We start from the raw sequence: 22,663 nt of genomic DNA, 5'->3' as shown, positions 1-22,663 counted from the left end.
AAAAATAAATTGCATAATTTGCGTATTTTCCTTGTATAACAGCAAAATGCGAGCCGGCGTGCAAGAACGCGGGTATCTGCGTGGACACGAACACGTGCGAGTGCCCCGCCAACTTCCACGGCAAGTTCTGCGAGTTCGAGAAGAAGCCCTGCCTCTCCTACCCTCCCCTGCCCATGAACTCCGCTAGGAAGTGCTCCTCAGAGTAAGAATCGTTGAATAATAACCCACTACACTTACGGCGCATTCCAATAAACTACCGATCGGTAAATTTGCTTACGAGCCGTAGAATTTTGACACATTTTGTATGGAGCTTATGTCAAAATTCTACGGCTCGTAAGCAAATTTACCGATCTGTAGTTTATTGGAATGCGCCGTAGTTTATTGGAATGCGCCGTTAGAAAATACACTGTAGTTATGAGTACCTATTTGATAGTATTTTAATGATTAATTCCATTTTATAAGTCGAGTCACGTTGATACATCAGTAAAAATAGATAGATTGCTAATTACCTAGTTGTATAACTTGTATAATGACATCATTTCATTATGTGTATAAGTTTTAAAACTGACATGGTCAATTGGTCACTAACACTAACATTAGAACTTAAGACGGGATATTTACCATGTTAAAAACTCATAGACATAAATAAACATGTAAATAATATTTCACTAAAACTACAGTAATAAGACTAGCAGGACATAACACGACAGAGGCGCCATCTGTTAATCGCTAATGTTATTCCTATAGTGTTTTCAACTAACAATATCTTTCCAGACTATGCACGATCACTTGCGTAGAAGGCCACAGGTTCATCGATGGTTCTACCGTTGCCAACATGCGTTGTATGGACGGGCAGTGGCAGCCGACGAGGGCAGACTTCACCACCATTCCCGACTGTATGCCCGAGTGTAACCCTCCCTGTCAGAACGGAGGAGTGTGTCTCGCTGTCAACATGTGCGAATGTCCTTCAGAGTTTAGGGGACCTCAGTGCCAGTATTGTAAGTAATAACTACTTTGAAATCATTCTTAATTGCATGTATTGCACATGTATGACTATTGATGACAGATAGATTGACGTGAATCACGATTGTTATAAGTATTTTGAATTCGAAAATGTTCGTTCCCTGAACTGCCACACAAAAAATTAGGTGAAGAAGTATGCAATGATCGTTCTAGTACGCTTCTTTATTCATTCCATAGGGTGAAATGACGTCTTATCGAATTAGACACGTCAACCTATTACAGAATCCTCTCTCTTTAATTTCATTGTATACACAGTTTACTCGTATCTATCTTTTCTTTGGCCTCCTTTATACAAATTATTAGCTCACCTCATTAAATTAACTCAACCAAAAGCTTTAAAGTAAACCAGGAACTAAACATAAGAATCATGAAATTAATTCCATCACCAATTTCCAGCGGTCAGTGCCTGCGACATTCGCAAGCTAGCTTTCAACGGCGCGTACGATTGTTTCGGAGACAGTGAGTCTTCCAACTGCATCCTGACCTGCCCGGCCGGCAGCACGTTCAGCTCGCCCGCCGCCGAGCTCTACACCTGCAAGTACTCCACCGGCATCTACGAGCCACAGCCTATACCACACTGCGTTTTCCGTAAGTATCTCTCTAAGTATAATCACAGATTAGATTTAGATTTCAGCCATGATCGTCCCACTGCAGGGCAAAGGCCTCGCTGCTCTCCTTCCACTCCTCTCTGTTTAGAGCTTTTTGCATAAATATAAATATCTATCAATTTCAAAATTGAAGATTATAAAGTCAATTTCAAAATTCTTTCAATATTAGGAATTCTGCAGTAGCAAACGGTTGCCAGTTCGAGATATGGGTTAGTTGAGATTTTACGAAATTATATCTCCAAAACTACCGGTCCGATTTGAACATTTTTTTTTGTGTTGGATAGCGCATTTATTGAGAAAGGTGCGGGTGAAACCGCGTGGAAGTAGCTAGTTTTATAATAAAGCCCAAGTTGACATGGGACATAACTATTGATATGGGTGCAACAATTTCTTGTAACGTTTTAGCAATGATTGTTATTTTAATATATCTTTGTAATTACAGCTGAAGTCGTGGTAATTACACCAGGCAGCCACAGATACAACAGTGTAAGTGTAAAACTTTTTTTTAATTAGATTTGATAATGGCTGCCTCATATTCCATAGCCATGAACTATCAACTGATGATCCTGTTTCATATTCATCATCATAATCTGGTTTTTCTTTTACAGACATACACGTACTACTCTGAAACATCAAGCCAATCCCATGGTCACCAGGAGATGACAAGCCAGAGTCAAACCCACCGTTCTATGGGAGGAAGCTCCCACAGCTCCATTGAAGACCAGACCACACATGGTATGCACGGATCTCTCTCCTCGTACGGCACGGGACGGCCTATCGTCGTGATACAGGATCGGACGCCTAAAGGAGGGACTTGCTTAACCTGGGCCGGTGTACATTATAAGACTTTTGATGGGAAGATCTATAGGTATGTAGCGACATTTCTTGGTATGTACTTTTAAAGGCTGTAGATTAAATAGTCTCATATATTAATCTAATTATGTGAGACTATAAAAGTACATAATTAGTCTACCCTTTCCTCTTTCATGCCTATGATTAGATTCTAAATGACTTAGAAATACCCCTTTCCTACCGAATTTGATCCTAAAACTGTAACAGGTTTATAAAACTTACAGGCGTGATGTTGGATAATAATTAAATAAATGAACCACATCTCGTAGAAGTTAATTGAACATACTATTATCTTAAAGATTTTACTCAAATTCATACAATGTGTAACAAATATGGTTTTGTCACCAGTTTCCAATCACCCTGCCAACATATCTTGGTCCGCGAAGCGAAGGAGCACCAGTACTCAGTAGAGATCAAGCACGGCGTCTGCAAAAACCCTGCTGTTTGCCCAAGCGAGCTGACAGTCTACCTCGATGATAAGTTCTACGTTCTGGGTGTTGGAGGTGAGTAGACATTTACTCTATAATTTGAATTGTAATTGCATTCGCATTATAAATTGTTTACCAATAAAAGTTCTATTGGATATTAGTCATTAGAAAAGTCTACCTGCTTTAACTGCAACTTTAATGGTTCTTCATCTTCATCAACATCTTGAGGTACCGAAGTAGGTATTACCCTTTCCAGAAGACTAGTACGAAGTGGTGACTTAATGTTATTACATTTCTTCTGGTAAGCGAGAGTTCAACGGTTGATCCCGAAATCATATTTTTGGGAGCCCTATTCCTTTTTTTAGCATTGATCATTCCGCGTTTGGCCACCAACCGGTTTACTGTCAGAACGGCGAAAAACTTAGAAACCTATTCCAGTAAACAAGTGCACTTTCTTATAAAAACTAAATGTCCCTATTTTCTTGTGTGTAACTTACTTAATATTATTCTACAGAGGACGGATCCGTGGTGTTCCGTAACACGAAGCGTCTGATCCCAATCCCGGCATCGCTGCCCGGTATCCGTGTTGCCATGCCCAGCGACTACGTCGTTGTAAACCTGGACGCCGTCGGAGTCACCATCAAATGGGATACCAATGTAAGTTCCTATTCATATTTGAAGTAAACCTTCAATCTTTAGAGGGAAAGCTGGGTCACGGTGAAGAGTATACTGTACCCCAGAATAGGGCAGGTTTTGATTGGAACGGAGTAGTCTTAGTCAGTAGGAATCTGATGCTTCAAACAGGGCAGACGGAGTCATCTATTACAAAAAACGAGGCTAATCTTCAAAGGGCGTTTAGCTCTGTGTCAAGTGTAGCTTTGACTTTGACTTTGACTTTGAAAGGCTAGGGTGTGGAAATCTTACAGGACTCGTTTACCGGGTTATACGTTATACATATTAGTATTATTCACTCATCCCCAATACAACGTGACTAGATAAAGTGGGTGTGTTGTAGGTCAATCAACTATATAAGGACAGTAGAGTGCAAATTATATTTATTTGGTAATATTATAACATAATTCGGTAATAATAAATAATAACTTATCTAGCATCCGTTTGTGTTAATACAATCCTGGATAAACTGGGTCTGCGTCCGTCCGTCTACATCCGCTCTGAGATAGATTTGTTATTTATTATTCAATTTAAAAAATATTTTCATATATCAAGCTAGCATTAAAGTTTAGTACCTACTACTTTCTTCTTGTTATTATCATTAATTTTAAATATAAACTCCTATGCATCGTAGGTAGATTTGCTTCTGCCATTTTCAATTTCCAAATTCTTAGTTTAAAGCATTTTCAGTACCTACGTTTTTCATATTCATACCTACTTACAAATACTTGTATACAAAACACCATTGGCTTTCTACAATAGTCAAATAAAAAATATGATTTAACATGAATCAAAGTAAACGAAAACTGATTCGATACACTAGACATAATTTATATTGATTTTATTTTTCGAAATACTTTAATTTTCTTTTACAAAACGTACATTTCCTTTCAGAATGTGGTACTTGTGGAAGGATCAGTCGTTCTGTGGAACAACACGGAAGGTCTCTGTGGCACCCTCAACGGCAACCCGGAGGATGACTTCATGACCAGGGACAAAACTATCGCCAAAACAAAGTCTGTTCTCGCTTCGTCGTGGCAAGTCAATAAGATTGGAGGTAAGATATTCAAGGAAGTTTTTTTCTTGTAACACTTGAAGAGGGTTGTCATTTTCTTCCATGCTATGTTTTGTATAAATACTTTTTTTTCTATTGGTATCCACACAAATTGTACCACCCACCTGTTACTGTAAGAAACAATATTTGGTTTAAAGACATCAATGAAAATATTAAGATATTAAATTTTCTTTTCTTAGATGTATGTGACAGCCAACCAACAGAAACGAGCGCTTGCGCATCTAAATCTGACGATGACATGACAAAAGCTCAACACTTCTGCGCTACGATATTCTCGAAAGATAAATTCAGGAAGTGTTCGAAGGTAAGTGCATTTATTACATGCAAAATTATCTTAATTTTATGCTTTGCAGGTTGCCCTATTATAAATAAGACACGTGATCTTTACTTTACCTCTGTAGTGGTATTTACTTCGATATTACTAACGGAAAACATTTTATTGCACAATACTTTCATACATAGGCTTTCAATGATAAGATATGATTGTATGAGATAACATTTAATGACTCTCCTGTCTTTGCCCTAGGTTATGGACGTGACCCTCTTACTGGAAGCTTGCGCGTGGGACTACTGCGCTTGCACCACCAGCTTAAGTGAGTAGCATTGTTATACTTATTTATTTCTTTATATACGGAAACTTGTATGGAATATAAGAAACTTTTATTCCTTTTTTTATAATATAAACGGTAAACGAGCGGACGGTTCACCTGATGGTTAGCAATCGCCCGTGGACACCCGAAACACCAAAGAAGTTACAAGTGGCGTTGTCGGCTTTTTGGGGTTCAAAATTTGAGGATTGGCGGTTCGGGGATTGAGGAGATTCTGGAGAGGGATAATTGAGACTCCGAGAATATGACTGAACAAATTTTGTTCTTACTGAATGTATTATTCTTGTTGCAGGTCCCGAAGAGTGCGCTTGCAGTACCGTCTCAGTGTACGCTAAGGAATGCCTCCGACACGGAGTCGAAGAGATGAAAGACTGGCGGGATGCTGAAACTTGTCGTAAGTTATAAATACTTATAATATTACTTTTTAATGGAAGTATCCTAAAATATTAGGTAAAAACTTTAATACTATTTATATAATTGTTTTGCATTCGTACGATTTTTACTGGCATTTATATACATCTCTTATAAAAGTACAAAAGTCCAGAATAGTTAGACCTAATTAGGTACATAGATTTTAAACACTGTATTCATAACATTATAACCATTTCTTTAATTTCTAGCCATGAAGTGTCCAGAAGGCAAGATCTACAAGGCTTGCGGTCCAGACTCGCAGCCAAGTTGTGCGTTCCCCCTGGTATCCGCGAAGGCCACCAACGCTTCCTGCGTGGAGGGCTGCTTCTGTCCTGAAGGGTTATTGCTTGAGGGGGGCAAGTGTGTGCCCAAGACCGAGTGCCCCTGCAGGCTGAGGAACAAGAGCTTCAAGCCCGGATCTACTATTAAGAAGGATTGTAATACTTGGTGAGTGGGTCTTAGAGTCCATTTTTGGTTACTTTTAAATGAAGTTTTTTTTATTTATGTTTATTTGTATTTTGGGAAGGGAATTGAAATAAATTATTGTGTGGGAATGTTTCTTGTTGTGGTTTCTGTTTGAAGTATCTAAGCTACAAACGTAATGCAATGTGTCTAAGTAAAAATCTTTAGTATTATTTTTAACACAACAATGTAATTGGATGACTGTTACAGAAAATATATTTATTTATTTGTTGATGTTTGCAAAAGTACTGGAAATAAATGCTTTGACTTTGAAATTAGACCGGGTAATTCTATCCATCTATACATTAAACAAAATTAGTTCCCCCATTGAATAAAAAGATGTTAATTCCATCCCCCTCCCCCCTAGTACATGCGAGGCGGGTGCGTGGACGTGTACGCAGATAGCGTGCGGGGCGCGGTGCGGCGCCGTGGGGGACCCGCACTACTACACGTTCGACGGCCTGCGGTACGACTTCATGGGCCGCTGCACATACACCATGCTGCAGACTGACAATGTCACTGTTGAGGTCGAGAATGTCGCCTGCTCCGGGGCTATCACTGAGGTATGATTACTTAGAAGTAGAAATATCTCGGTTGTTTTTAATATAATACTTTCCTACTAGGAATTAGCCTAAAAGTGCAACTGTCGAGCATGGGTCTCAATTACGATTGCTAGGTCGAGAAAAATAATATAGAAAATATTTCAAATTTTTGAAAATTTCGCTATTAATTCTCAAATTGTGCCTGTTATTTTACAATTGGTGGTCTCACCACCTGTATGATGAAGTCCATGAAAAGTGAAAAGGAAAAATTACACCCTGTCGATTTAGTTTCAAACACTGACGATATTCACTTTTTGCCAATTAATGAAAAACACCCTTACTCCCCAAAAAATAGAGACTATTATTAAACTATCTACAATAATCCATTTAATTCTCCTAGGCAATGAATCTAAGCCCCTTCAAGGGCGCAGGGAAGCCATCTTGCACGAAAGCGGTGAACATTAACTACGACGGCGCTAGTGTGCACATGAAGCAAGGAGGCTTCATTCTGGTCAACGGCAAGGAGGTTTCGACCTTACCTGTCATGGCGGGCGATATCAGGATCCGAGCCGCGTCTTCTATGTTTATTATTGGTAAGTCATTGTTGGGGGACTTGAGGCTTATATTTATTATCATTCAATTTTAACTGAAATAAAACTATTCGTATCAAAGTTTTCACACAGTAATATAAATGTGAAATTGACAATCCTATCATTTCTTAGTGCAACTCCCCAACAAAGTGGACTTGTGGTGGGATGGCAACACTCGCGTCTTCATTGATGTACCCGCTGAGTTCCAAGGAAAGACTAAGGTAAGGAAATCATGTCTTGATTTAATTTTGATTATAACGTATTTATTAAAGCAATATGTGTAAGGTATTGTTATGTCATTAAATTGGAAAACAATGGAACTGCAAATAACAAAATAAGTTATCGCATTAGAGAAATCTCTAGTGATAGTTTTAAGTAAATTTTTATAAATAAATAAAGTTAACTAAAAATCACGGTTTACTCACGTAAATTAATGGAAAAAAGCCTACTGACAGTAGACTGCGCGATGTCGCCGCGTCTGTGCACGCTGCTTATGATGAAGAATCCCTTTCTGACCCGAAACTAGTAGAGCTTTTCTCCATTATTATTATTTTTAGATTATTTTTAGTTAATTTAATATATCTCACGATAAATATTATAAAAATAAATAAATAAACAAAGCTCACTAAAACCTAACCACACTCCATTAACAAAACAGGGTCTTTGCGGAACCTTCAACTTGAATCAAAAGGACGACTTCTTGACTCCTGAGAACGACATAGAGCAGTCAGCTCTAGCGTTTGCCAACAAATGGAAGACCAGGGAGATGTGCACTGACATCGACACTAAGGAACCGGAGCACCCTTGTAAAGCTAACATTGAGAATAAGGCCGCCGCTGAGAAGTACTGCAGCAAACTGAAGAGCAAGGTCTTTGAAGGTAAGTGGGGTATTTTGAGGGGGTTTTGGACTGGTTAAGTCTTTTAAAGGTGGACTGTAATATTATCAGCTCTATAGACAACAATATTATTGGGTGTTTATTAAGTGAAATTATAGTCGTGCATCGCGTAACGGTTTCGATTCCCGCACGGAGCAATTCTTGGGTGTCCACAAATTGTTATTTCGGGTTTGGGTGTCATGTGCATGTGAACTTGGATGTTTGTGAACGCACCCACGACACAGGAGAAAATACTAGTGTGGAGCAACGTCTTAAAAAAATATATATAAAAGTTCAAATAAAGAAATTAATACTAAAATGTGGCCATTCGACCATTAATACAAACAAATTATAGCTCCTGCTTTCGCTCAAAGGTTAATCTTGGTCCAAGATGTATTTGACAAACTAGATTTTAATATTATTATATAAAATAAATAATAAACTCAGATAGGTTATCAATAAACTGTTAATTAGCTAACTAATATAACGTACGAATTTGTGATCAATCCCAGAAAATATTCACAACAAATTCCAAAACGGCAAATACCTAAGTTTACAATAAAAATAAATCTTTGGAGGCGCCGGGTATCGATCCCGGTACCTCTCGCATGCTAAGCGAGCGCTCTACCATCTGAGCTACGCCCCCTGATATACATCTTGACAAAATTAACTTCCACATTGTAACGATTGCATTGGAAAGTAACCTTCGAAATGTCACGTAGCATTCTGGTACGCAAGGCGAATACGAACTTGTTGCGACATACAAGTTGTATGAATGTAGGTACTACTAGCTTCTGCCTGTGACTTCGCTTGCGGTCTTTTAAGGGGTTGGTGGTAGATTGACAATAATAAATAAACAGACACACATACTTTCACAAACGCTAATACGTCATTGCTACGTATAAAACGTACCTAGAAGTGCCGTCGCGTGATATTTCAAATCGATATATCTTCAAAGTATATTTTGTTTCCGTAAGAAAATAAAAAAAAAACGTGTCTAATGTTTTAAAATAATCTACAAGACGGACATTTAAATAAAAATTTGTCATCTACCCTATTCTACTAATGAACGGCAATAGGCTCATCTGGTGCCATATCTGCTTTAAAGTGATTACTACATTAGATATATGCATTGTGCATCTCTTGCTAACTTCTCTGAGGAATAAAGGCAATATTTTATGTTAGGTGTAAAATTAAATTTAGCTCGTTTTTTGTTTAGGTTTTGGTTTCAAGGGTATCGTGGATAACTCAAAATGCTTATTTCGTAAATATCCATCTCCTCTTAAAGATATACTTTTATGACCCTTTTCAACTAGGTTGGTCTTAACCAACCATTGCTCTTAGGAGTCCCGAATACTACCTATTAACATTTTAAGTACCAAAAACGGAGAACTCAATCTCCTCACCCAAATCCCCTTACCCTCAAGTGGGGCCAGTAATATACTTGTAACTCCTCGGTGTTGCGTTCATGGGCGGCACCAATTTTTTGTCATTGGGAGATCAGTGCTCAATCGCCGCCCTATCCCGTATTCAAGTCCATTATATCTAAGTAACATATCTCCCGTCCTATCCCGTATTCAAGTCCATTACATATATCTAAGTAACACATGTGCATATTCCAGCTTGCCACTGGTACGTGGACGTGGAGCCATTCTACGAGGCGTGCGTGTACGACATGTGTGCGTGCGGCAGCGCGGAAGTCAGTCGCTGCCTGTGTCCCGTGCTGGGAGACTACGCCATGCAGTGCGCCAAGGCCGGCGTGCTCATACAGTGGCGGTATAGCGTGCAGGAGTGCGGTGAGATGCTTATAGATTTAAAGTCTACTTTTTTTTTGAGGGTGTAAAATCATCCAATGACTTCTCCCGCCTTGGGTGAGGCGACTGGGAGTGTCAAACTCTTACTGACTAAAAACCACCCCGTTCCTTCTCCTGCTTTGAGCCGGAGCCCCGGTAACCTTTTACGTTGTCCGCAGCTTAGACAATTAAATAGTCCTTCATGGAGTCCCTTTGTTTATTATTGGTAAGTCATGTTGGGGAACTTGAGGCTTATATTTATACAACTGTTGTAATCATTAGTAATTAAATTCTAACTGAACTAAAACTATTCCTACCAAAAGTTTTCACTCAGTTATATAAATGTGAAACTGACAAAAAAAAAATTAAAAATAAAATTACTAGGCTATAAAATAGTCCTTTATAGAGTCCCTTTGTTGCTCTTAAGAAAGTCAATATGATCTAGATGCAAAGTGAATCTACACTCATATAATGCTTATCCCTAACGATGGTGTACCCCCGTAGAGCTGCAGTGTACGGGCGGGCAGCAGTACACGGTGTGCGCGGACAGTTGCCTCCGCAAGTGCAGCGACTCGGCGCTGGCCGCCAGCGGGACCTGCAAGCCCTGCTGTGTCGAGGGCTGCGCCTGCCCGCCTGGACAGGTACGGTAACATGTCTCATCCTCTGTCATCTTATCTGCTTGTTCATTACCTCTATTCCATAGATATCCATCAGCCACAAAATACTATTGTAAAGATGTCATCAGTCCTCGCACGCATTGGTCACAAATGCTTGAGTTTACTAGAACCCCAAAATCGACTTCTTTATGTTCAATAGTAAGATGTACATATATACCCTGTACTACTACTAGATACTACTAATCCTACATACCTGTAGGTATTTTAATGCCAGTTTGTTTATAAAAGTAAAGAAAATGAGTAAGATATTCTCATTTTGAAAAACTCAATGCGTGTTCTTCCTGTGAAAATATGCACAGATATTTTTCTTATAACAATCCAAGCTCTATAAAAAAGATATTCTTAATTCACAATACGTAACTTTGTAAACAAAATTAAGTATATCTTATATAAAATCTCGTAATCCAATCTACAATACTTCTGGTTGGTTACAGCTACTAGATGACAACAACGTATGTGTGCCGACCGGGCTATGTCCGTGCTACCACAAGGGGTTGCAGTTCAACGCCGGATACAAAGAAGTTAGAGCCGGCAGGAGAGAGAGGGAGCTATGGTAAGTATCAGTCTTCTCTTTCTAACAGTCGTACATTAAAAGAGTATCTATAAAATAAGTGAATAAATCATCTCGTCTGCCTCGTGGGTCGAAAGTTCCTAAGTGACTAGGTGTCGGGTTCGATTCCCGAGTCGGGCAAAGTATTACTGGACTTTTTTCGGTTTTCAAAATTTCTCAGTAGTAGCACGGAGTCTGGAATTGTGCCCAGTATACCACAAATAGTGAAAAGTGGGTGTACAATGTACATTGTACAGTGGCATTACGTGTCGTAATGTGCACCTCTGCCTACCCCTTCGGTGATTAAAAGGCGTAACGTGACGATACGATACTAAATCATCATTACATTATCAACCTGTGACAATGTATGCCATAATCTTTATAATTTCCATTACCAGAATACAATTCAATTGTCGAATAATCAATTTAAAGTATTTAGGTGCGAATGCGCACCATAAATGACCTCGTTTAAAAAAGTAGGTCACTTCCTGCAACGTATGCCAATATTTACACATTTAACTTTTTTATTATATTTTACACACTTTGGTCAATATGAACCAGCTATATTTGCAGCATATATAGATATAATAAAATTCAAATTATACATTTGCGGTGTGTGGCAGTAGGCTCCCCCCTCTTTCATGGGACTCATAACATAACTTATAAAAAATAGATTTATACTTCGGTCTACCCTTATCGCAATAAAGGAAAATACTTATTATTACAATATTTGTTGTTATTGCAGTCAAAACTAAAAATTTTCAACTTTTATTATCATAAAAAACATGAAAAATAGATACAAAATCAAAAGAGGAATTGGAGGCGCCGGGTATCGATCCCGGTACCTCTCGCATGCTAAGCGAGCGCTCTACCATCTGAGCTACGCCCCCTGTTGATAACTGTAACGAATTTATGAACCACTTCAAAGTTTATTGCGTAAATAAATACAAGTGCGTATTGGTAACCTTTCACTGTACTAAATTGCATAATTTCATTCAAGCAGCTAAACTAGTTTGGACGGTCGAAGTAGTTCAATTACTTGTTTGTACGTACTATCAGATAAATGGCCTAGTGGTTACTGTTGTTACTGCCGATCGAGAGGTCTCGGGTTCGATTCCTGGGTCCAGCAAATTATTTTTTTTATCCTTGTTCAACTCTTTATCAATGTTTTGCCACCTCATTATTTACGTTGTTGCTAGTGTGATTGGTATGATTGTTAAACAATTCGATTACTGAATTGTACAATAATTATTAAGTTTTTTTTTGGGTTTCGAAGCTTACTATATCTAATATCATGGCTAGTTCAAGAATAGTAGTTGATGCTGGGCTCTCTCCCTAATATATAGGACTTATAACAACAGCAATAAAAGAAACAGTACCCTAACTAGGTACTACATTACCTACCTCTTAGGAGAAAAACTCATGATGCTATATATTATAATACTCTCACAGTACGTGTGTGGGGGCGCGCTGGGACTGCAAGCCGGCGAGTCCGGCGGACATCCAGAACTACCCGCCGGCCGAGGACCTGCGCTCCAACTGCAGCGCCACCAGCAACATGGAGTTCACCACCTGCGAGATTGCTGAGCCACTTACTTGCAAGGTACGAGCACTTTCATATAAGAACTGTAGACCAACTTTAAAAGTTGGAATGCTTGTTCTAAATCTAAAAATTGTTAAAAAAATCCTCTGTGTTGCACAGATGATGTTATATAGATAGAAGTCTCCTCACAAAAAAGAAATAAATTTGACTGCACGGTTGGCGCGGTGGCTGGGCAACTGGCTGCCGTGCAACGTGTCGCGGGTTCGATTCCCGCACGGAACAACTCTTTGTGTGATCCACAGATTGTTCTTTCGAGTCTGGGTGTCATGTGTATGTGAAATTGTATGTTTGTAAACGCACCCACGACACAGGAGAAAATCCTAAAGTGGGGCAACGTGTTTTTAAAAAAAAAAGACTTTAATGCGAATTGATAAAATTCCTGTAGAAAACTTTTTTGGCTGTTCCATTAAAAAAGACGATAATATGTTAAATCGATTTATGAATTAAAACTTTGTAGCTAATGATGTGTGGCATCAATAAAATGTTTTGTCAAAGGGAAACACTCTACACTACCTTTAATAAGTCAAAAAGGCAGAAAACAACTTAAAATACTTAATTCCTTATTGGAGTACTTGTTTGATTTGAACTAATATAATCACCAGGTACCAGTTATGTACGTAAATGATCACAAATAATTAACAAATATAGTTATTTATTAAGTCAGTCCCATCTACATAATTATCCCCTGTTTACTTCCTAGAACATGCACCTCCCCCCATCATCGACGACAGCAGAATGCCGACCGGGCTGCCAATGCAAGAAGGGCTACGTCCTGGACACGGTGTCCAAGAAGTGTGTGTCTCCCGCGCAGTGCCCGTGCCACCATGGCGGCAGGAGCTACCCCGACGGACATACCATGCAGGAGGAGTGTAATAAATGGTGAGTGTGCATATCCAATGGGGATTTTTTATTTATTATTTAACATTAGATGGGGAAAATGTAGCAATTGGTTTTGTGTCCAATCACAGCAGCTATCAAATATTGAACGTCCAATGGTGTGAATCTGTCAAATTCCCTATTGGACGAAAAACGAAAGGTTTACAGTGAGCAAAAATACGATATCCCCCAATTGGCTATTATTCATGTAAATAGCACGTAAGAGTCCACAGTTAAAATATACATTAGGCTTCTTCTACATATGAGGGTCGCTATACTTATCGTTGGCTAGGCTTCTTAGTGGTCACAGTTTAAAATAATCAGGTTTATGAAAATGCACTATTGGTTCCTACAACTTCCGCGGGAAGAGTTTGGGTTAATTATTATTAATAGTATAGTTATTCTTCTGGTAGAATTCAGTAAATCGCGCAAATCTCCAGAAGCCCAAGAACACTACAAAAAAAAAACGCATTTTTTCTACAAAACAAATACAAAATTAAAAGAAGGATTGGAGGCGCCGGGTATCGATCCCGGTACCTCTCGCATGCTAAGCGAGCGCTCTACCATCTGAGCTACGCCCCCTGATACTTCAACCACCAAATAAGACAATACTTACTAGATATTTGCGTAATTTGTATGTACAATGCGTACGTGCCTTTCACTTTCTTTCCGACAGTGGCCAAGGTATGACCGATACGGCCTACTCAGCAATGACACAGTTGCATAAACTGGTTTAAAACGTCATCGTGTAATTCGCTCGTAAACAAAATGAACATTGCTGCTCTAGTTTAGAGTGATGTTTTTTATGGGATAGAAGGGGATGACAAACGAGCAGACAGGTCGCTTGATGTTAAGCAATCGCAAGACAAGTGCATTGCCCACCTTTTGCGGATTTGAGTACCTATAACGAATATAGCAATCGACTCTTTGAAGACTTAAATTATTATACGATACATTTTTTGGAACGATACTCATATGGAGTTTAATCCATTGTGAAGTTATTCATCAAGTACACTTGTTCAATGAGGGCGGGCAATTTCAAACTTATAATTAGTTATTAGTCCAGGTTTCCTTACAATGTTTTCGTATGCCGTTTGTTAGTGGTGTCTAAATAATCTTAAAAACAGACTCCTCCAACCAATTCGTTTAAAAATATGAGTAAAATAAATATAACATTTTATTCCTCAGTGAGTGTAAGAGCGGTAACTGGACGTGTACGCAGCGTAAATGCGCCGGCATTTGTTCAGCGTGGGGCGACTCCCACGTGGTCACCTTCGACGGCACTGACTATGACTTCGAGGGCGTCTGTACTTATCTCCTGGCCAAGGGCGTCATGGACAGCAAGGATGGATTCGATGTGGAAATTCAAGTGAGGATATTGGCTTAATATGGAGTCTTAACTCAGTTGTTTTAAATGCTAAAGTCATTTGATTTGTTTTTAACCGACTTCTTCTTGTAAGGTTTCTATTTGGCCTTCTGCTAATTTAGATTACTTATTTACTTGAAGCTTTTAGTTTTTTCTAGAAAGATTTATTAGGATATTATAAAGAAATTGTGTTTTAACGAAAGTGTGTTTCTACTACATTCTTCAGCCAATATTACTTAACTGTCTTTTTCTTACTCATGCCTTTGCTCCAAGTGACCCATTAGATCTACATCGTCTTTGTCCCTTCTAGAACGTTCCATGCGGTACTACTGGCGCTACGTGCTCCAAATCAGTGACCCTGAAGGTCGGCAGTGGAAATGATGAGGAGATCGTCTCTCTTACCAAGGATTCTCCGCTCCCAGACATATCTAAACTGAAGAGGTAAAGTATTATTAGTTAAAATATTATTACATATTCTTGATTTTCTAATAGCTTTGCACACTTTTGTTGCATTCATGTTTTATTTTATTTCCCTAACCATTATTTTGATTACTATTTTCATCCTTTTTTACTATAAGGCATGTATTTTGTCAGCTTATTTTCGATTAGGGCGCCATCTACTAGTTTACTAATTTTACGAGGAGGTAATGTAGCTAATTAATTGTGTATGGTTTAGAATCAAGATGCGTATAGCGGGTGGCTATGTGTTCCTGGACGTGCCAACCCTGGGCATGAGCCTGCAGTGGGACCGCGGTATGAGGGTCTACGTCAAGGTTGAATCCATCTGGCAAGGAAGGGTGAGTACTAGATAAAGTAATAACTTTTGAGGATTGTCATATTTAGTAAATGTTCTTTAACGTCTAAAATTGGGATCATGGGTTTGTCACTGCTACTAAAAGACAAGATTTTTACAGATAACATACGTCTATGAATTCTGCTCCTAACGTTAACGTTATATTTTACGTTATAAATAAAATCAAAATTACTAAATAATTAATAAGCAGAAGACTATTCTTTTGCATTTTTAATGTGCTACTGTTAGCTAGATACATTAAAGGTAAGCGTCTACAGGCCCGTATCGTACGATGCGGACCTGTGGACGCTTACCATGAAGCGAATAGACGTAGAAAACAAGTAACAATTTGGTCGTTTTAGAGCTTTTCTACAATGTCTCAAGAATACTTGTTTCTGGTTTCAGGTGAAAGGTCTGTGCGGTAACTACAACGGGGACATGCGCGACGACTTCCAGACTCCGTCAGGCGGTGGTATGGCGGAGTCCTCAGCCCTCATCTTCGCTGACTCCTGGAAACTTAAGCCCACCTGTCCTAAACCACAACGTATACTGGTAAGTTTATCCTGGGAACAAAGCCAATATGATATCAGTTATATAATCGACAAAATGGACCACACTTTGGACCGCACACCTAGCTTCACTGATAGACAATTCAATTTGATGTGTCAAAACTGCCTAATTAAAAAATTAATTGAAATAAACGCTTTAACTTTGACTTTTGGAATCCGACCATGGAATCAATCAGTACCGACAAAGACTAATTCACCTTTTTTTGGATTGGCTACAGAAAGCTTTAAACAGAGAGAATTGGAAGTAGAGTAGTTGAGCCTTTGCCCTGCAGTGGGACTATTATGGCTGAAATCTAAATCTAAAATCACCCTTTTTCCCCCAGGATCACTGCAAGCAACGGCCAGAACGTAAAGAATGGGCGTCGTCAGTATGCAGCAAGATGAAGCAGTTCCCGTTCACGCTGTGCCACGTGGAGGTGTCCCCGTCCCCGTACATCGAGCGCTGCACGCGCGACGCCTGCGCCTGCGACTCGGGCGCCGACTGCGAGTGCGCCTGCACGGCGCTGGCCGCGTACGCGCATGCATGCGCACACAGGGGCGTCACCTTCAAGTGGAGGACGCAGGAGACTTGTCGTGAGTACCTTTAATATTGTTTTTTAATATTGATGATTGATCTTTTGATATTGATATTGTTTTTAAATTAAATTAAATTGATTACCACTAGAGTAACTAGATACCTAATACTAAACGCATTAGTCAAGAATTAGATTTTTTTAAATTCAAAACCCTAGAGTAAGTTTTTTCTCCTTCTTAGTTTTAACCGACTTCAAAAATATGAGATTCTCTGGCCTTGGTGTAAATAAAATCATGGTAAAGAAAACAGAAGGCTAGAGTTTAGAAAATATATATTTGCCTAGTCTAGTACATAATTTAACCATTTTATTTTGTTTCTGATTACAAATGTTATAGTAATTTATTTTGTCCCCCAGCGATGCAATGCGACGAGGAGTGCTCTAACTACGACGCCTGCCTACCCGCTTGCCCGTTGGAGACGTGCGACAACACCCTGTATTACGCTGATATGAAGACCAGCTGCGAACAGGAGACTTGTATTGAAGGTAATGAGACATTAATTTCAGTGTTTTATATAGTTATTATAAATGTGTCAGATCGTTATAATATCGCCTTTTTTGATGGGGGAAAATCATCCAATGACTTCTCTAGCCTTGGGCGAGGCGAGAGGGAGTGTCAGACTCTTACTGACTAAAAATCACCCTGTTCCTACTTCTGCTTTTCGAGCTGGAGTCCCGGTAACCCGCTAGGCAGTCCGCAGTTCCGTTATTTGAATTTTGAAATTATAATGTACTGAGATGTACAATATTATTATATTAGTACCTAAGTTAGGGACTCGTAATATTACGAGCGAAAAAAATCTCTGGACGACTTATATATTTTTTTTATTCATTCAAATAAATAATTCAAATGCTTAATGTATTGAAGGTATAGTTCTAAATCCAAGTGCTAATCAACCCCACGTTTACCCAGGCTGCAAACCGAAGAAGTCATGTCCAGAAGGGCAGGTATACAAGAACGGTACCCACAAGGAGTGCGTGCCCCGCGCGCGGTGCAAGCCCGTGTGTATGGTGCTGGACGACGGACGGGAGGTCTCGGAGGGAGAGGTCATCGAGGAGGACGCCTGCCATACCTGTCGCTGCTCTAAAAAGCAGAAGATCTGTACTGGACAGCCTTGTACTACCATTGTTGAAACTGTGAGTATAGTCTTATAGGACTAACATTAATTAATAATTAGGCAGTGAATATACAAGGTGAATTTGAACACGACTTATTCCTCTCGGGAGGTTATAATACCTACCTACAACTAATTTCCTACAAAATTAGCCTTGTCCCTGGCCCGAAAGTGGCTAGTTTCTAAATAAAAAAAATACTGGTTGCCAGATGATAGGATTATTTATGACCGAAAAATAAAAAAGGAAACATATTTTTCTTAATTGTGTATCACCTGGTGATTTCTTTGTAAGGCGATATTGTCAAGTGCTGAATGCCACTAGTACAAGCTGGGAAAATTATTGTGTGCAATCAGTATATTCAATCAGAATAATGATGGAGTCTTTGGAATTTCACCCTAATTTTTTTTTTATAGTAGAGTACAATTTTATTCTTTATGTAATGTAATATCAGCCCCGCGAAGAAGTAACCCCGAAGCCTCACGACGAGCCACTGAAGTGTGTGACGGGGTGGACCACCTGGATCAACCGAGGGGAGCCCGAGGTAGGCCCGCACGGAGAGTCCATCGACAACGAACCATTGCCACGACCTAATGAACTGGTAACTATCATTTTTTATTCTTCAAATACAAATTCAAGTCGTTTATTGCAAGTATGGTTCAAGTTTAGATGTTACATACATACATAACCTCACGCCTGTGTCTCATAGGGGTAGACAATGGAACGATAACAATACATGTTACAGTAGTTATTATAAAATAATTCTTCTACTAGATAATTTGTTTGTTTTTAATTATTGCTTTCTGCCTTGACTAATCTAGCAGTATCTTTATAACTTATATACAGTGTAGAGTTTCTTATTCTGTGTGTAGTGCTTTGTGTAAAAATCCAAGTAGATAGTAATAGTTTCCAGGACCCTCAATCTGTTTATTCTCTTTACTTTTTTGAGAAAATTCGAACTTTATTTCATAGAAAAGAGAAAAAAAACGGTGTTCTTTCATACTAAATGATAAATTATATTTATTTGCAAATACTTTTGCAATACTTACTAACATTACATTTATTACTTCTTAGACTATCGGCACACCAATGTGCAAAGAGAAGATGATGAAGAAGATAGAGTGCCGTACTGTAGGCGACCACAGGACTCCCAAGGAGACAGGTCTGGACGTGGAGTGCAGCCTGGAGCGAGGGCTGTACTGCAAGGAGGTCGGCGGGAGGAAGTGTGTGGACTTCGAGATCAGGGTCTACTGCGAGTGCGAGGGTGAGTCAATGGATGATCAGGAATTATTTTTAATTGTCTAGTAGGTTTTGATTCGTCTTAATGGCTTCTCGACTGAACTAAGTTTATGTGTGTCTGGTCTCATCCTAATTTTGTTTATTTGTAGATATTTTTGTAATTTTATCGATTCCGATACCTGTATTGTCTTTAAAATATGTCCATAAATAAATATTTTCGACAATTAACAACTTGAACATTGTTCTTTGAAATTAATTAATGAAATGAATTTATTTTGCAAATCGGCTACAAAAAAAAACACGTTTAGGTACACGTCAAATTTATTATTAAAAAAAATCTAGATGAGGACATCCTTTTACTAATCAAAAATTTACAGAACTGGTGATGAGTAAGGCATACATAAAAAGTTGTACATTGACCTACTCTTTTTAGACAAAAGTATATTATGTTATATTAATAAATAAAATATCTAAAATTGCTACAGAACCATCTCTGTGCGAGAACTCGGTCCGTCCGAACGAGCCGCACCCGTCAGACTGCACGAAGTTCTACGAGTGCGGCCCGGACGGGCCCGTGCTGAAGTCGTGCGGGCCCGGCACCTTGTACAACAATGTCACCATGGTCTGCGACTGGCCGGCCAGTGTCGCCCTCGTCAGACCCGACTGTGGCGAAACTACTCCAAGTTAGTATTGGTTTTTGGTTTTGAAGAAATTTGATGGTTAAATTGGTGCCTTCAGGACATTTTTTTCTTTTTTTCTAAGGATTGATTATAATAAATCAACAATTAATGATTATCTTCATTTCGCAGGTGCTGCCTCCACAACAACAGGTAATATTCCTAATAAATAACATTATTCTACGTTTAGCATGTGACAGTAATACACAAATAGGTACATCTCTTAAAACATGAGCAATATTTTTAATATTCCAACGGTACAATAAAAATGTCTTTAAATTAATTATTTTGCATGGCTTATCTACGTACTTAATTGTTTCGAGAAGTAATTCGACTAGTTTCAAGTCATGTTTGGGGCCCATAGTCCTAGACATAATAAGCTAGGCAAAATATGTCGAGCCACTACGATACTGCATAGACGCGTAGTGCCCGGAGGTTTAAGACGTCTCTGCTTCTCATGCATTATGCTCAATTATAAGCGTTGTTTGCATCGCTCGCTGTGTCGGTTAACGCTTAAAATTGTTTGACGTGTATTAAAACTAGACTAATTTACCTCGATACACTAGACAATATACCTTATCAAATGTGTAACAAGACATATAATTACAAAATAAATGACCTTTCTATCTGTCTACCACCAGTGGTACCCCCGCAGTCGACACTGTCGACGGCGTCCCCGTGTCCGCCGGGCCAGGAGTACTCGGCCTGCGCCTACCGCTGCGACAGGCTCTGCGACTACTTCCGCAGGACCATGGTGCAGAGGGGACGCTGTATTGGAGAGGTAATACTATACATAACTTACAATAATTAACTACAAATTAAATATACTTACATAATTAATGCAATTTTTGTAAATCTACGGTACTGGTACAGGGTGTTGGTTACGAGTGCTTCGTCCGTCTATTTAAGGTGACTCTTGAAATCATCGTATTTTTTACTAAGTTCGTCACTATAGTTATTATGCAGTAGGAAAAATGAGAGTAACTTATTCTTATTAGAACTTTCGTGAGCCATACTAAATTAATGCTATTGTCTGTAAAACCGAGCTTACTCATACACTCAAACACTTAGTTTGACGAGGAACTCGACTAGTTTCAAGCCATGCTAGAGGCTCATATTCATGAGCAGCATTCCGCGACACATGACGCCACTCGACCGAGTTCCTCTTCAAACAGTTATGTGGGTAAGTCGATAACATAATAATTAACTTATTCTTATTTGCTTTCCTTTTCGTGGTAGGTATAACAAATATGTTTTTGTCTTAAGTTTCTCAATTACATTACATTTTCTAAAACGAAGTCCTAATAAAACGTTCTCCCACAGCTTTGCGTGGACGGGTGCGTCAGTAAGAAGTGTCCGCCCGACTCGTACTGGCGAGACGAGAAGACATGCGTGCCGCGCAAGGATTGTACCTGCTTCGCTGACGATAAGATCATTAAGGTATGTTTACCACAATTTAATGTTAATCTGCAATTATTATTATTGTTTTCACTTCCTGTACCCTTAACGAGATCGAAAGGAAAGCGCGTTCGGCGCTCTGATTGATTGGTTTATTCGAGCCGGCCAGTCATGGCGTCAAACGCGCTCGATTATTTTAAACATAAAGCAAACTCGTACTAAGGGTTCTGCTAGGCTATTCTGTAACTTTCAATTCGAAAGATCGAAATGAACTCGATCGCGATCGATTGTGAGAATAATCTCGACCAATGAAGGGGGAAAATGCGATCAAGCTCACTTCGAAAGCTGCTTTAATGTTCTCGCCGAATAAAATTATGGTTTATTATTTTTTAATAAAAAAATTAGAGTATTTTATTGTAAAAAGTACTTATAATCATTTTTAAAGTTATACAGGATTGTTTGGCTCCGTTTCTTTGCTTACAAGTGTCCATAGATATCAAGAACTAACCTCACCCCCCTTCCCCCCACAGCCTGGTGGCGTAGTAGCAGACGGCTGCATCAAGTGCCAGTGTCTAGACAACGACATGCATTGTGACTCGAGCGACTGCGTCATGGTCAGCACGCAAGTACAAGGCTCCACGCACGAACCGATCATCGAACCCCACATACTGCCCACGCCTTCCACTACGACTTCCAGTACGACTACTACGACCACTACTACGCCGAAACCGACTACTGTTCAGAAGGTTACGTCACCGCCTCCTGAGTGCTCGAAAGATAAGTAAGTCAGCTTTCAGTTTAATAATTAGTACCTTATAAGTCATGTGTATTTGTAACTTAACGGCAATCCCCGGTTCTAGTCACAGAGTAGTATGTCAATCTGTATAACATCATTATATACTATATATCAGGGGTGGCCAACAGGTCAGGACCGGTCGATCCCAAGAGAATTTTTGACCGATCGCGGATCAGAAATTAAGAAAACCTTCAAAATTTTTGGTACTAAAGTAAGTAGTACATAAATATTTTGTATAAAAGGTTGATCGCGAGGAACTTTTAGAAAAAAAGTCGATCGCGAATACATAAGTTGGCTGCCCCTGCTTTATATGATATGATTGAGTTATATTAACTCATACTAACACAACGCACCTGCACGCAACGCACCCGTGACTCCTCTGGTGTTGCGGGTGTCCATGGGCGGCGCTGATCGCTTACCATCAGGTGACTCGTCTGCTCGTTTGCCACCTATTCCATAAGAAAAACAAATTTTTTATATTTTACCAAAACTTGA

General features: G+C 39.3%; 1 protein-coding gene and 3 non-coding genes across 4 annotated transcripts in view; 1 reads left to right on the top strand and 3 right to left on the bottom strand.

Annotated features, from left to right (window-relative positions):
• Window positions 1–22,663, top strand: part of LOC118266761 (hemocytin) — a 51,248-nt gene that overhangs the window by 2,985 nt on the left and 25,600 nt on the right. Inside the window, exons 4-38 of the mRNA XM_050703044.1 lie at window positions 43–202; window positions 775–998; window positions 1,420–1,611; window positions 2,074–2,117; window positions 2,240–2,499; window positions 2,832–2,986; window positions 3,426–3,568; window positions 4,478–4,640; window positions 4,838–4,962; window positions 5,185–5,251; window positions 5,559–5,660; window positions 5,887–6,124; window positions 6,507–6,702; window positions 7,082–7,274; window positions 7,404–7,492; window positions 7,930–8,149; window positions 9,769–9,942; window positions 10,444–10,580; window positions 11,051–11,169; window positions 12,619–12,769; window positions 13,470–13,648; window positions 14,834–15,014; window positions 15,322–15,452; window positions 15,688–15,808; window positions 16,210–16,356; window positions 16,697–16,946; window positions 17,303–17,431; window positions 17,859–18,082; window positions 18,513–18,659; window positions 19,133–19,322; window positions 19,783–19,980; window positions 20,107–20,127; window positions 20,616–20,755; window positions 21,298–21,414; window positions 21,903–22,153. Coding sequence (XP_050559001.1) covers window positions 43–202; window positions 775–998; window positions 1,420–1,611; window positions 2,074–2,117; window positions 2,240–2,499; window positions 2,832–2,986; window positions 3,426–3,568; window positions 4,478–4,640; window positions 4,838–4,962; window positions 5,185–5,251; window positions 5,559–5,660; window positions 5,887–6,124; window positions 6,507–6,702; window positions 7,082–7,274; window positions 7,404–7,492; window positions 7,930–8,149; window positions 9,769–9,942; window positions 10,444–10,580; window positions 11,051–11,169; window positions 12,619–12,769; window positions 13,470–13,648; window positions 14,834–15,014; window positions 15,322–15,452; window positions 15,688–15,808; window positions 16,210–16,356; window positions 16,697–16,946; window positions 17,303–17,431; window positions 17,859–18,082; window positions 18,513–18,659; window positions 19,133–19,322; window positions 19,783–19,980; window positions 20,107–20,127; window positions 20,616–20,755; window positions 21,298–21,414; window positions 21,903–22,153 — 5,578 coding nt within the window. The remainder of the gene's footprint in view (window positions 1–42; window positions 203–774; window positions 999–1,419; window positions 1,612–2,073; window positions 2,118–2,239; window positions 2,500–2,831; window positions 2,987–3,425; window positions 3,569–4,477; window positions 4,641–4,837; window positions 4,963–5,184; window positions 5,252–5,558; window positions 5,661–5,886; window positions 6,125–6,506; window positions 6,703–7,081; window positions 7,275–7,403; window positions 7,493–7,929; window positions 8,150–9,768; window positions 9,943–10,443; window positions 10,581–11,050; window positions 11,170–12,618; window positions 12,770–13,469; window positions 13,649–14,833; window positions 15,015–15,321; window positions 15,453–15,687; window positions 15,809–16,209; window positions 16,357–16,696; window positions 16,947–17,302; window positions 17,432–17,858; window positions 18,083–18,512; window positions 18,660–19,132; window positions 19,323–19,782; window positions 19,981–20,106; window positions 20,128–20,615; window positions 20,756–21,297; window positions 21,415–21,902; window positions 22,154–22,663) is intronic.
• On the bottom strand, window positions 8,720–8,792 carry Trnaa-agc (transfer RNA alanine (anticodon AGC)). Its single transcript has one exon. It is a non-coding gene; the product is annotated as a tRNA-Ala (tRNA).
• Trnaa-agc (transfer RNA alanine (anticodon AGC)) lies at window positions 11,984–12,056 on the bottom strand. Its single transcript has one exon. It is a non-coding gene; the product is annotated as a tRNA-Ala (tRNA).
• Window positions 14,155–14,227, bottom strand: Trnaa-agc (transfer RNA alanine (anticodon AGC)). Its single transcript has one exon. It is a non-coding gene; the product is annotated as a tRNA-Ala (tRNA).

This window comes from Spodoptera frugiperda, chromosome 23 (assembly GCF_023101765.2).
Source record: "Spodoptera frugiperda isolate SF20-4 chromosome 23, AGI-APGP_CSIRO_Sfru_2.0, whole genome shotgun sequence".
NCBI classification, from domain to species: Eukaryota; Metazoa; Arthropoda; class Insecta; order Lepidoptera; family Noctuidae; genus Spodoptera; species Spodoptera frugiperda.
The sequence above is the reverse complement of the archived record's forward strand: the minus strand, read 5'-3'. Positions and strand labels throughout refer to the sequence as shown.